Consider the following 14805-nt stretch of genomic DNA (forward strand, 5'->3'; position numbering starts at 1 on the left):
TCTGATGTGACTACGCTAAATCACTCAGAGCCAGCGCCGAGTACATGGTTGACTAAATGAGTGTAATGAGGGTCTGACTTATCAAACCGGACTTAAATCATCACGCTCCGCTACAGAGCTAATGAAGAAATATAGACATAAATAACCTTAATGGTTATCTCTCCCGACTAATTTTCCCAAAGAGTTCAGTAGGAAAATTACTAGGGAGAAACAACCATTAATCTCTGTCTACCTCTGCTGTGTGCAGGTCCCAACCTGCAGCCTCTTAAGACAATTGAATTTGAGATTTCTTTGGACAGGGAGAATATGGACCAATCACCTACTCCTCATTTGAACAATAACATGTTTTTGACACTTGTGCTTCGAGCCTTACTTTACCATTACATGTGACCGGTTTGTGTAAAATTGTTTAGAGTGAAGTACTATAGCAGTGAACTGAATAATGGGTGCAAACGGCGGAAAGTGCTTGGAATTCTACCAGCTATCCCTAAAGTCTTCCTTGGATGCTGTTTAGTAAATGGTACATTTCAGTGGCAATGAATTACTGGTGACAAATGGCTCTTGAAAACAGTGAAAATTAAATTAGCTGAAATGACTCCAAAGATTTGAATTTCCCAGCATAACTTGACTGAACAGGCCTCAGAAACCTGCTGTGATGTGAGAACAGCCCGGTTGCGCTGTCACTTCTGCGAGGCTTATGTACTCCTACTGGCTCCCACAGGACTTAAACAGGGGTTGTGTTTACGCTCTAGCCTGATATGCATAAATTTCTTATTGAAGCATGCCACTGTGTTTTGCTCTTGCGAACGAAATGGGGGAAACGGGCTCTCTGAATTTGAGCCACGCTGTTCCCTCCTGGGTCCCCGAAACCCCACCCTCCCAGTGTTTGCTATTTGCCCTGGATGTTCCTCTCCTTCGCCCCCACCTTGATGTGCTGGAACTCCTTCTCCTCCTCCTGGAGCACCTCCAGCTGCTTCAGCACAGGCTCCTGCTGGAACTCGCCGCGGTCAATCTGGATCACACAGCAAAAAAACGTTACCCAGGGTCTTCATTAGGTCATTGGTAGATGTTAAAAGAGTGCGAGAACCAAAGACGGTCGTGTGGGTGCCAAACCTCAATGAGAAAACATGCTTTGATTTGTCAAACATCTACTGGCTGATGACGAAAGTCTGTGTCAAAGTGCATTCACTCACCATCATCTGCTTGATGGTGGTGTGCTCCTCGCTCTCCCGTGCTGCATTGTGATCCTTGTGAACAATCTCCACCCGGATGTCGTTTTTTGCTGAGACCACTCCTTTGAGATCTAAAAGAGAGAGAGAGAGAGAGAGAGTGATGCCACTGATTGGCAACGGCTGATAACGTCGTTGGCCCTGTATCACACCGTATCCCCCTGCTAATGCCCTCATGGCCGCTTCAAAAGCCACAGCTTCCCTCAGATCTTACCGCGACGAGCGTGATGAGTGCAACGCATACGCAAAAACTCCCTGCAATCTATTTTGGAGTGGCCTTAGCTTGCTCACTGAGCGCTTGAATAAATCCCATCTTTGTCCCGCTCACTTGTCCCATAATCTCAGGGTGCTATATTGATCAGTATCTGCAATCTAATAATGCAGCTGCGCGTGCCTGGGCTAAGAGTATGAATATAAAATGGCCCGGCCTGCCAGTGATTAGTTGTCTTTTGCTCATAGAGGCAGCAGGAGATCCTACGCCTACTGCAGCTCCTCTTCTCTTTCCTTTTGGCAAAGTATTCCATGAGTGTAACTATTTACTAACTTTTTGAAACTCTCTATAGAGTACTGAAGTTTTTTATTAAAAGACTAGAAAAACATTATCAGTCTGGGAGTGCTCTCCAAGCACTGGATGTCCGGGGTAAAACAACAGGTAGGGAGGTTAGAGCGGTATCATGAAGTTGCAAAGCAACTACTTTTCCTGAAGTTTAAGCAGCCAAACAAAGCCCAAATAACATTATATCTGAGAACAGATGAATGAACACTATATTTTTAATAACATCTGGGGTGTGCTTTAAAGGTTTTAATCTTTGCCTCCATATCATTCATTTAACTGTTTCACGACCATCTCACAAGGTATTATCCCTTACACTGCAGTAAAGCTGGCTCATGGTTTTATAGGTCTGGTATGGATAAGTCAATATTTGAACATTTTCTGGAGAAATAATTGAGATCCCATCCTTCATTTAGTCCTGGTGTTTGTTAAGTTTTGGTGTTCTCCAACTTATTTTCTGACTGGTTGTACACTCCAGTACAACCAGTCATCAACAGTAGTAGCATTGCATGTGTGATTTAAACAGCGAGGACTGACCCCAGTCATTGTGGGCAGCCTGGCAATGTCTCTGTTGTCTGATTATATTTTATTCAATCCAGAATAATGCCCAGAGTTATCAGTTTTTTCACTCGGACAAGATCGGCCATCAAGTATTTACTCCATAAGTGGTCTCATTATATGTTTCAACTATGCAAGAGAGATCAACAACCTAATTGCCTCGGGCCTCTCCCAGTAGTTGCCCTGGCTGTTTAATAAATAATATTTCATTACAGAAAAATAAAAAATTGAAAAGGCCATTAATTCATACCACAAATAACCACTAATTAAATGTCTGAAATGGAGATTTTCCTGTGAAACTTTTTCTTTTGTGTCTCATTCAGCGTATCGGCCTAACCACAATATACAGTATTTAGGCACAGTTGAATGCATAATTGTAATCACTGTCTATCAAATATACCACGATAACAATGCTTGCAACAGCACCACACTCAAATCTAGCTTTATAGCCCCGGCTGAATACAGTCATGAACACAATAGAACAAATGTTCGGGATATAATTCCTAATTCAAAGTGATGCTCGCCATATTGGAGGGGACAATACTTTGATTACTACATCTAAAGGTGATGACAGTACATGTTGCCACCTTTGTCTAACGTGTTTTTGTATCCGACAGGTTTCACTATTTCACAACCAAACTTGATCTATTATAGGTGATTTACATGCCATTTGATCTCATGGTAGAATTTTTATCTTTGTCACAATTGCATGTATTTATCGTAGGCGTACTTTACCAAAAGCAGAAGTACTGTAAGCATTGAGATTATTCCCTGTGGGCAAATTAGGTATGTAAGGGATGCTATGGTGTTAAGGTGCTATAGAGGGGACAAAGGCAGCAAAATGAATCACCAACACTGATGATAGTATAATGGATGCAATGCTGTGTGCTGAGTAAAATGACTAATGATTATTTGTGAAGGGCCTTACTTTCTGTTTTTATATCTCTCTGTCGCGAAAGGGACACCGGCAAGGACGACATGACCAGATGGACATCCTCTGTGGAAAGCAGCAAAAAAAAAAAAGCAGTTAACAGCAACTATCTCTAACACAAAATCTGTCTAATTTTCCCATTCTACTCCAATGGCAGGGTGTCATGTAAGAGCTACTAGACCACCAACCTCTGCGTAACAGCACATTTCATAGTGATTTATGTCACACGCAGGGTGGGAAGCCCTGCCCTGAAGACAGTGATGCAACAATGGCAAACTCAATCGGTCTTTGGACATCAAGTGTAAAAATACACACCACAGTTATCCTTTGAAATCCTCAAGAGACGAGCAGAGCTGGAGGCCAAATTGCTCACGAAGGTCCAAATAAAAGGCTAGACTGGACTGAAGGAAAATTCATGCTGTTGATCCATAACATTAGCTAATGTTAGCAGTCAGCCACTTCATTATATATTATGCTACATTTATCTTCAAGCCAACTATGTCGAATTGTGTTATTTGTAGCCAACGCATAGTTTTAACTAGCTAAAAGGTTAACAGACAAAGCTAATCTAAATAGCTTGAGTGTCAAAGAAACACAAGAATATGAAACATAACGTTAGCATACTGATGAGAACGAGAAAGACTGTTCATACTGACAGTTACTAAGAATTCAGCCCAGTTGGTTTGGAGATAATTATGACGTTAACAGCATGAAGCAGCTGCCTGCTAACATTAGCTAACGCTATGGATCAACATCATGGATGTTCCCTTCAGTCTAGTTGCTGTAACCTTTGATTTGGACGAGGGCTGCAACAATTAGTCGACTTGTTTGACGAAATTGATTATGCAAATCCGCCATGGATTTTTATCATGGCCACGTCACATTATGTATGCATTTTCAGGCTGTATGCATAAAAGGTACAATGTCTTTATTAAGGAAGCACTGGGTGGCAAAGAAGACATTCTCCCATGTTGAAACAAGCGGGTTTCAGTTGAGTTTGCATTAGCTTTGCTGTCTTCCGGGTAGGATTTCCCACCTTGAATATATGAATAACGTGACTAAACAGTAAAAACTCATTTACCGAAACACTACTACAGTATGGAAAAAAAAAAAAAAACACTCTTCTCTTTTGCCTGGCCCAGAGCCTTAAACTCGGCGGGATCTTACTTCTCTGGAATCGGGCGCAGCAGAAGGCGCCCAAAGTCCCCATGAGCACGGTGAGGGCGAGGAAGGCCCCCACCGCCACGCCGATGATGACAGCCAGCCGCAGCGTCTCTGAGGAAACACAGGGGGGGGGGAAACGTTTCAGAGGGAGTCCGCTTTTGCTACTCCCTCCTTTTTTCTGCTATTTCACACACACACACACGCTCACACAAACATAATTTCTTTCATTATTTATGAGGCTCGTGTTTACTCTTTACAGACTAAGAACCATTACCATCAACACGCGGGCCCCTGCCAAGCTTTTTCTTGATATCATTCCACGGGTATCATGATAGGAGCCCTGGAAGGCCTCCAGCTGGAAATTGTGTATCCTTAAGTGGGTTTGACAGGCTTGTCAGGAAATATAATTCAAGTGCGGCGTTTTAAAAAGATGCGAGTTAGAGCTCGACCCTCTTTGGTCGGGGTCGAGATTCGGAAGCGATGCCGGGAAAAAAAACAATTTGATCCGTTGCTAGAATTCGATCGCTAAATGTCGAAAGCGCAATAGTTTGGAGCTTCCTTATCAATAACAGAGGAGAAGAAGAATATCAGAAGACTCGTATGCAAGTGAGATCGCAATTGGAAAGTGCGATCGCACCTAGCTGCAGAGCGTGAGAGTTTCACAGATGGAGCTGGATGACCTTTCCCAGAGTAAAGAGGCTTATCACGGAGTCGCTGCCCCCGCGCCGCCAGTTATCTCCGCAATATTCTTAAACTCTCCCAGGTAAAAGATACATTACCTCCAGGAATTAACCTCTCTTCTCTCTCTTTCCTTTTATCTCATCCAGTCGCCCTTTGTCTCTCGCCCCACCGCACACAGGCTTATTTATATCCTGCATCAATACAGTGAGTAACAGGTGGACATAAACACTGAGGATTAGGGTTAGACGGCTGGCCGATATATGGCACAGATATGGGCCTTTTATTAAAAATTGGACAGTCAGTGTGGTCTATCTCTGATATGATGGATATGATGTAACTTGTTAGTGATCAGTATTACACTGGTTGTCTATGGCAAGTGGTCTAAATGCTGTTTCAGATGCTTTTTCCACTCTGACAAGGATACATTTATGGGGAAAGCACTAAATACCTGTAAAGTTTTGGAATAAATTTTAAAGATACTGAATATCGGCACAAAATATTGGCTATTGGCAGCTTCAATCCAAAAACATGGGTGTCAGAATCGGCTTTGAAAAACCGGTCGAACCTTAATGAAGATTGATCAAGTTATCGAGACGTGCCCAACATATGATTGCATTTCTCATGGCTACAGGCACACACACACACACACACACACACACACACACAGTCGCTGCCTGCCCAGAAGACCTATAACTCCTCTAACATAAACAGAGGGTGTCTCCTGTCAGTGTGCTCACCTTGCTCCTTGAGGCGTATGATCTCGGTGTCGGAGCCGAAGCTGTTCCAGGCGGTGCAGTTGTAGATGGTCTGGAAGTCGGCGGGGACGATGTTGCTCATGGTCAGCGTGGAGATGACCCCCTCCTCCGTGCTGACCGTCTCCACCGTGTAGCGGCCGGACGTCCCGGACTCCAGGACCGTCTCCTTCCAGGACCAGGCCTGAGGGGCGGGGAGCATGGGAGGGTTAACACTTGACTACTTGACTTGGAAGTGCACTGTGATGCGTTCCAAACAGACTGTCAATCCAATACTCATCTCTTTTCTTAATTATCAGGCAAACATCGGAAAGTTACATTCAATTTCATTTCATGTCATTCACTATACAGTTGCACCATAAATAATTAACTTTCCCCTTCCCTTTTTTTAATACACTGACTATAATAATTTCTTGCACAATGTGCTTTTAATGCACTAATGATGCCTTATGAGCACCACTGCAAGCAAAGTGTTACCACAGAGTTCAATGGCATTTGCTGAACACTTCTTCAGTGTCATCTAGCGCAGTGCAAATTAAATTAAATGACCTTTTTCTTCTCAAGAGGCACTTTTTTTGCTCCTGTGTAGCCATATTTAAATTTTCTAGGTGTTATCAATATATGAACTTAAATTTCTTCAACCTATCGGTTCATGTTACCAAATTTTAATAGCTATTGGCCAGACTCTGGGGTTGACTGACAGTGTAATTATCAATGGCTCATGTTTCTGTGCTTTAAATGGTGTTCTAGCTGTTGGACAGAGCCTGGTTACCCCTATTAGTCCCACACTTCAGCTCCTTTGCCACTCACTACTGTAAAGAACTGGAAGCTGCTTCAACATAAAAAATAGTCACTTGGCTGCCATGTAATTTTAAGTTGAGTTGATATATTTTAAGTTTCATTGAAAAGCTAAATCCTAATGTATGTTGTGCAGTATGACTCCCCCAATTAAAACACTGGTACTCCACTACTGCTTGACAGTTGAATATGAGCTCACCATGCATTTTAAGGCTTGTAGAAACTGATAATGTAATAAAGTGTTACTCTAAATGAGTCAAAAATGTAATAAAACCTGTTCATGTAATTGTTGGATATTGTAATAACATCATTAGACTGATATTTCTTGATAATGTAATACATTATTACATTACATGGCGTTTGTTTGCATTACAAAAAGGGGGCTCTTGTTTCATTATTGCAATATCAGTCTGAAGCTATTATTATGTTATCTGGCTATTTATTACATGAACAGGTTTTATTACATTTTCAACCCATTTAGAGTGACATTCCAGTACATTTTGACCAATTATTCCATTATCCATCATTTATTACATTACATTTTTTACATTTTAAACATGAGAGTTAAAGGGTATGATGGGCTATGTTGATCTGTGACAATCATGTCCTCTCCTGATTCTTCCTTCCTAGAACAGGGACTTTTATTTGGACTCTCTCTCTCGCACGCTGAAAATGAATGAGTGAGAGGCAGCGGAGGGGTGCGGCGACTCACGATGCGGTCGGGGGGCGGGGTGCTGCGGATGAAGCACTTGATCTGACCCTTCTCCCCGTAGAGCGCCTGCTGGGTCTGGGTGCTGGAGATAGTGGGAGGACCTGTGGAGGCACAGCCAAGGCAGAAACACTCAATCATCACAATAAAAAAAAAAAAAAAAAAACTTGGCCATACATCTTCCTGGTGATCACAGCGCATGCATTAACTGCTCCAGGGAGGGGCAGAGCCAAGGGCAGAGGCACACTCACATCATATTTACAGTAAAAAAAAAAAAAAAAAAAAGTAAAACTCGGTGACATTATTCATTCGCTGATTTTAATTGCTTTTGCTGGGGTAGATGCGGGGATGAACCTACCTAAACTCAATATATCCATCTTTTTATTTACAGAATAGAGTTCACACACCTTTTATAGGCCGATATAAATCTTTATGATCTAAATTTATAGTATACATCTTACTAAGCAGTATCAAAGTGATGCATTGTAAGTTATATGAAGGTATAGGGTCAGTGAAGGAGGGGAAAAAGCATGAATTAATGCTTTTCTTTACTGAAAATATCATTGATTTTGGTTTCTATTAGTGGTTCTTTTGCCTTGTGATGATCAGAATTCACTTTTTTCCCAGAAAGCATCCGATGAATAGAGGCAACCCAAACCCAGAACCACATTTTCACAATGTGATACTATGGCATGGTAAAATTTCATATTAAAACAGCTTTGGAAAACGCTTTGAAGGGATGGGAACACGTATTTTCTTGTCATCTCAACTTAATTTTTTTTTTTTACAGGTTTTCAATGTAGTGCAGGCCATCAACTATCTATTCAATAATGAGCGGTTTATTTCCCATTAGATCATTGGTTAGGTGGGAGTTTTGCATATGAAGGAGGGAGGTGATGAATGGACAGAAGCCTAAAAGGACAGGAGAAAGAGGGGTAGTAGGGGGTCCAGGAGCAGATCAGAGGTTTTTTAGAATCGACATTGTTTCCATGCCCGTCACCCTCAGCGAGTTTCCCTACCACCGCTGTTCGGGTGAGATTGAGACTCTGACATTTGGCTCCTGTGACAGCCCCCCCGGGACCCGAAATGGATTTTACAGGCTCGGCTGGGCTAACCTGCGAGCCTCCAGTTCTTTATTCCACCTAAAGTGCTTCGCTGGGACTTGAGGAGACTTTTGACAAGGAAACATAGCCAGTAGCATTTGAAACTTAATTCCTGCAGAATGGTTTGACACGTTTTAATTCCACTGCGGTCCATCTTTAGAAAAATACTCCTAATTTTTTAGTTTGAGAAGTGCAGTGAATGCTGTGGTACCCTCCCTGCCTGCAGAAAGTGAGCTGCTACCGAGGAGCTTGTCAAAATGTTGGCTGTCGACCCGGTGACCTCGCAGAGTCTTTGTACTAAACAGCTGTCCATGTGTTTGCAATGCACTGATTAATTCAAAAAGGTTGCAATCATTTTTCATTTTACATTCGCAGGCAATCACGGGGGGCTGAGATAAGGGAGCGGGATTTGACCATTAGAAATCAATGTAATAATGCATTATTAACTTTCCATAACATTTGACCTTTTCGGTTTTGCCTGCAAAAGTAATTTGTAGGGCAGCTAATACAATTTTAAGCCCTAACCTGCTGAAGCTAGTGAATTAACTTTTCTCTTTTTTTTGATTTTTTTTTTTGTCCCCATCTTTGTTGCTCAGCGCTCATCGCTGTGGTGTCTCTGCACTGCACTTCCCAGAGATCAGCTGTCAATCAAACTGTGTGGGCGGGACTGTGACGTCTTTTAACTTTTCATTCCTTCATTTTTCCAGGAACGAGCTACCCGTGTTTAGAACCGAACTCTCATAAACTGGCTAGCAAAAATGGACATTTATTTATATGAAGATGATGCAGATTGTTACTTTAAATCTACTTCTTTCAAACACAGATACAATACATTATTCATTTTCACAACTTTTCAGGTAGAACAGTGAGCTTTTCAAAGGAGAACAAGAAAATCCGATTTCGGGGTTCCATTCCATACTTTTTCCAGACCTTGATTTGTTTTGAAGATTTTGTCTGGTGTTCAATATGATTTACGCAGATAGACATCTTGCCCCTGCTAACTAAGTTATATCACTGTATAGATGAAGATTGTTCTTCACAGCGACAAATATCAGAATATGTGAATATGTGAGTTTCCATTTTAAAATTCCATATTTTTCCCAGACCCTATGTTCTCGACTGGATTTGATTTTGGTGGGTATTTGATATAATGCATGCTGACAGCAGTTGGGTAATAAGAGCGTCCCTCTATCTGAACATTATTCTTCACATCGACAAAAACTGTGGACTCAAAGTGGCTCTACAACAACAATAAAAGCTAGAATTATGTGTGTATCGGACCTGAACCGCAACATTTTCCATACTTTTCCAGACTTTTTTTTTTTTCAAATTCCCAAACTATTCAAGACCTGGAAATGATCAAATTCATTTTTAACTCTTTTTTCCAGACTTTCCGGACCTGGGATTTGCACCGGCATTCACACAACATAAGGGACTTTTTTTTTTTCCCTGAGTGGAGACTGGAAGGCTCAAAGTCATTTTGATGGCAAAATACCCCCCTTTTCAGTTTTCTGACTATTTGAAAGGCCAAATTCCGCCTCCTCCTCAGCTCATCAGAAGTCATCCGCGGAGTGAGCATCTGTTATTCATAAAGGCTCCTTCCTCTGCTTAACATTTAGTCCGGATCGGAGTGCGGTGTGGACCAGAGCGGGCCCCCCCATTCGCATTCAGCGCGCGGGGGGGGGGGGGGGCCCACGCCGCTGTGCTTACCATTCACGGTGAGCGACACCTCCTTCTCCCCGGCGCCGACTCTGGGGACGACGGCCCGGCACACGTACTTCCCGGCATCCTCCTGCTTCACCGCCTTCAGTGTCAGGGTGTTCTTGTTGCTGAGCACCTACGTGTTGAAGGGGAAACGGATTCAAAAGGTCAGAAAGGATAGCGGCACTTAGGCGGCATGCGGAAAACGCCGGGGGGAAAAAAAAAAAATGTGTAAATGATGTTAGTACACAGCAGGGACAAGCTCAGGAATCTTTGTCAATTTCTGTTCGGTTTTGTCTTCTTTATGTTTTTATCGGTATGTTTCAAGTCATTCAAAGCGAATACATTTTGAATGCGCTGTGCTGAAAACTTGTTTTTTTTTATCCTGAGCGCTTTATTAGAACCTTCTCATCTAGGCGTGCTTTATTCATGTGTTTTTTGGGTTTTTTTTCAGCCTTCAGGGGAGAGCCGTGCACGCTCTGTGTAGCCTACCTTGAAATAAAACATCATTGGAGACAGGCCCCCAGAATTGAAAAACGACAAACAGAATTAATTATTTTCCAAGAAATTAAGATTGTTGGGAATCTATCATGGCGTATTTTGATAGTCCAAGGACAGCTGGGTTTGTCTGCTGAGCAGCATGACTATTGGAGCTGCTCTTTCAAATGTTTTCAACATTGTCCTTTCATTTTAGCGTTGCATCATCAGTTGCATAATATAACATAGCGTGTTTGGGAAGGCTAATGCAAAACTCTTATGATTAGGATTATTATAGGCAAGTTACGTCTCATAGGATATCAGCCAAATGTAACAAAAAACTGAACAAATTAATATTTCTGGCTCTTGCACTTTATTATATTTTGTTAATTTTACATTATTAGCACTTCTATAGGTCTAGTAACCGGCCTTATGATTTGTGTATTTATTGCTGGAAATGGGTTTTGAACGGGGGTATAAGCAGCCTATATATATACCTGATGTCCTGTCTTGTTTCTATCCTGAGCACACCGAGAGCGAATTGATATGAATCGAATCTTGAAAAGTAATGCAATACATGGGGGAAGTAATTCGCTGCATCTGTTTTATAATCCGCCCCTTTTTTTGTCGAGGCGGTGGTGCGGGGGGGATAACTTTTGAACGAGTGGACGCATACCACTCCTGAGCCACGCTTCATCCACACAATGGTGAGGGAGGGGTTCCCCGTCCACGCGCAGTTGAAGACCGCGTCAGACCCCAGGTCCACCTGCAGGGACTGGGGCTCTGCTGCCATCCTGGGCCCGACTGCAAGACAGCAACACAGGGACAGTAGATTTTGAAAATGGTATGGCAGATATGGTTTGTGTATAAATGATCAGTATGAAATCTGGATGATGCATTCTTTTCTTTTTTGTACCGTGGGATAATTGTGCCTTTAAACTCTATAGCTGTGTTCATTTTGTATGGGATTGGCTATAAAAAAGCCTTCTTGTCAGCCTCAGCCTAATCAAAATGATCAGTTACATTCACACTAATACAACTCTAATGGCCAAAAGCAAGCAATTTCTGCTGCGGTTTATGGTTGATTTTAAACAACATGCCATCTTCCGATATGAAATGAACGCAGCAGATATGTCATGTCTGTGCGCAGGTGTTTGATTGGTCGAGTCTGAGGAAAGCGCTCACAGTAGACGTCCACGTTCCTGCTGATGTTGGTGTTGCCCAGGGCGTTGGTGACCTCGCAGGACACGGGCTCGGTGAAGAAGGAGTGATCCACGATCACCTCGTAGGTGTCGCCCGCCACCTCTGGGATCACGTTGCCCCCCTTGGCCCACCTGCATACGGGTCACATCGCAAGACAAAAAGCATATGTGGGTTAGACAAATGAACCAGCAGCCTCTATTTTTTGACAATCAGCCGAAGTCGTGTTTTATTGAGGGCCAGCTGTGTTCTCAACATGCAATGGGAAACATGTTTCTTACAGATTCTGGGTTCTGTGGATCCTTTCAGAATTTGTGACAAATCCAAACTTAATGTATCAGACCCAAATTAGTACATTGTTATTAAACTTGAGCTGACAATTTAAAAAACACACAACACGGTCTGCAAATGTAACTTTTATACATACGCAGGTTTTTCTCTCAAGATTACAAAGCATTTATTGGAGAATCTAGTTAAGAAATAGCAAACAGCAAAGTGCAGCTGACTACATCTTTAAAGGTTGCCCTACACACAGTTTCAAGAAAGAATCTTATCTACAGTACAGCAACGCGGTCTGTCAGTGGGCCTTAATGTCCTTGAGCGGAAGAAACAGGGTTTAAGTCTGCATTATCGGCAAGCATCCGCCCTGCTGATGAGTCCTTGAGCAAGACACTGAATCCCTACCAACTCCAGGACGGCTGTTCTGTAGCTGAGCCTGACCTCTGACCTCCCTGTAGAGGATCTGTCTCGAAAACCTTTCTTGCCCCACTGTGTGTTGCGAGTAAACTCAACAGGAGGAGATGCGGCAGGAGCAGCCAGGTATTTTCCTGCCCTTTTCGCCAAGTAAAAGAAGTGGCTTCATGCTTCCTTCCATCACAACCAGTGGTTCAGAGCGCTGTGATGTAATCTCAGGTATGCTTTGGTCCAAAGGTTGTTCGTGAAAGAGAAAGGTTTACTTTATAATTGCTTGGCATGCTGATCTGCGTGGATGGAGTTGCTGTAATTTTCTCTTCATCTTGCAGCTCTCTCTGCCTGCGCTCTTCTCATTACCGTACCTGCACCGATCCGCCTTCAAACACGGATCAAGTGTTGCATCCATCTGAAGGTGCTACATATCTTGAAGGGGGGAGGTTGTCTTTAGAAATGGATATTGTAATGTTTTTCATAGGTTTTACACTCTTGGATGTTAGTAAAAAAAAAAAAAGAAAGTGAAAACTCTGTCACCTCTGTAACCGGCCAATCAGAATGTGGTCGGACAGCTGACTTCACTGGAGTTGACCAATCACCTTACATGAGGTGGTTCTAGAGGGGGGCGGACCCCCTAGATCCTCTAGAACTGCCAGCGAAACAAAGCAGTGACTCTTTCTGGCTGCTGGAAATGCGCCCAAAACGAGCATAAGGGACTCTTTTTTTTTTTTCCCTGAGTGATGACTGGAAGGCTCAAAGTCATTTTGCTGCCAAAATACCCCCCACCCCCCACCCCATCCCTCCTTTAAAACTTGACCGGACACTTCTCACTGTTTGAACGCGCTTCCCGCTCCCTGTCACTCGTTCGTCTGCCACCGCGTCGCAAAGTGTCCCCCCGACACACATCCAGCGACAGAAACAGAGGTGACCACCTTGTCAGACTCCCATTTTGTCTGCGGCTTCTTCAAAAGGGCCACGGAGCGTCACGGAGCTCCCGCGTAGCGTTGAGCTCATTTGATGTGAGCGGCGTTGGACGTCCGCGGCTCTGAAAGGACATCTCTAGCCGCCTTCGAGACAGATCTGATTATCGTCAGCTCGCTGTTCCACCTGGCGACACTGGCGGGTTAACGTGCGAGCCTTTATCAGTCGTTCTTATTGATTTATAGCAGACTGTCAAGAACGCGCTTCCTTTTGACGTCCGTGTGTCACGAACGACCTCCTGTGCGGCACGTGTGAAACGCAAACGTCTTTCATGGATGAAAGTCAGTCACATCATCTCCAACATCAGTTGCTTTAAGGCCAGACGCCTCATCACTGGTGTTATTGTCTGTCTCTGAACAGGAGAATGACGGCCTGTGGCATATTAGGCCATGCTTTGCTGCTAATATCGTCGCTTGCCGTGGTTTCTAAATACACGTGGAGTGGGAACACTCCCTGCTCTGTAACATTTCACCGTGTAGCTTTTGAACGGCGGAGTCAAGAACGCAGTGATCTGTGATGCCCGACTATGAGTGCGTGTCCTTAAAAGACCACAGGACTCTGCCTCCTCCTTTCTCCTTCATCCTCCCCTGCCTCATCGCTGCTTGGCGGTGATGTCAGCCGGCGCAAGGATCCGTTTCTGGATCAGGTACTTCGACGGCGGAGAGAAATATGAGTTCATTGGCACTGTAAATAACAATGCTTCCAGTCAGCTCCACATCTGATGGGCAAAAGGTGGGCCAGCATGCTTTAGTCTGCTGGTATACCATAAACATAGACACCTAGGCTGACAACTCCTTACATTTACAACTCAAAACTCTTAAAGTGAATAGGTGCACATAGTGAACAGGAAAAAATAGAATCTCTCTGAAAACTCATTACGTTTCAAATAGTTGCTGCAAAAACTAAAAGAATGCAAGCTACACTATAAACCACAGCCACAGGTATGTGGCGCATAACAGGAATTCAATACTTAAGCCTTCTTTTAAGATTAGAATTGGAAGCATAGCCCGCAAAATAGAGGCGTATTTGAAGCTGTATGGCTGGCATATGAGGAATTCCTGTGTATGGGCGCTGTGTAAATATATAATAGCCTATTTGAAAGCAGTTGTCATAGAAATCAGAAAGAAACGGCTACAGTAGAGATGTCTAACAAAAGAGTGAGGTGAGTTTGTATGAGCTGGAGACGGTCCGGCATTTAGCCTTACAACTTTCAGATCGCATGACAGAGGAACACCTCGTGAGTCAAGATGTTTCATGTTCCAATACAACAACCATAATAAG

At 43.2% G+C, this 14805-nt stretch overlaps 1 protein-coding gene across 1 annotated transcript in view; it reads right to left on the bottom strand.

The window, feature by feature from the left end:
• kirrel3a (kirre like nephrin family adhesion molecule 3a) overlaps positions 1-14805 on the bottom strand; it is a gene marked incomplete at its 5' end in the record, with an annotated part of 73099 nt that overhangs the window by 3357 nt on the left and 54937 nt on the right. The window contains 9 exons of the mRNA XM_071512418.1: positions 926-1012; positions 1194-1303; positions 3269-3337; positions 4439-4546; positions 5854-6052; positions 7379-7479; positions 10189-10315; positions 11333-11460; positions 11842-11990. Coding sequence (XP_071368519.1) covers positions 926-1012; positions 1194-1303; positions 3269-3337; positions 4439-4546; positions 5854-6052; positions 7379-7479; positions 10189-10315; positions 11333-11460; positions 11842-11990 — 1078 coding nt within the window. The remainder of the gene's footprint in view (positions 1-925; positions 1013-1193; positions 1304-3268; positions 3338-4438; positions 4547-5853; positions 6053-7378; positions 7480-10188; positions 10316-11332; positions 11461-11841; positions 11991-14805) is intronic.

The sequence above is a fragment of the Centroberyx affinis genome, unplaced genomic scaffold (genome assembly GCF_046629955.1).
Source record: "Centroberyx affinis isolate AG114_WGS23_722 - 3 ecotype Tasmania unplaced genomic scaffold, CSIRO-AGI_Caff_v1 ptg006264l_1, whole genome shotgun sequence".
In the NCBI taxonomy this organism is placed as follows: Eukaryota; Metazoa; Chordata; class Actinopteri; order Beryciformes; family Berycidae; genus Centroberyx; species Centroberyx affinis.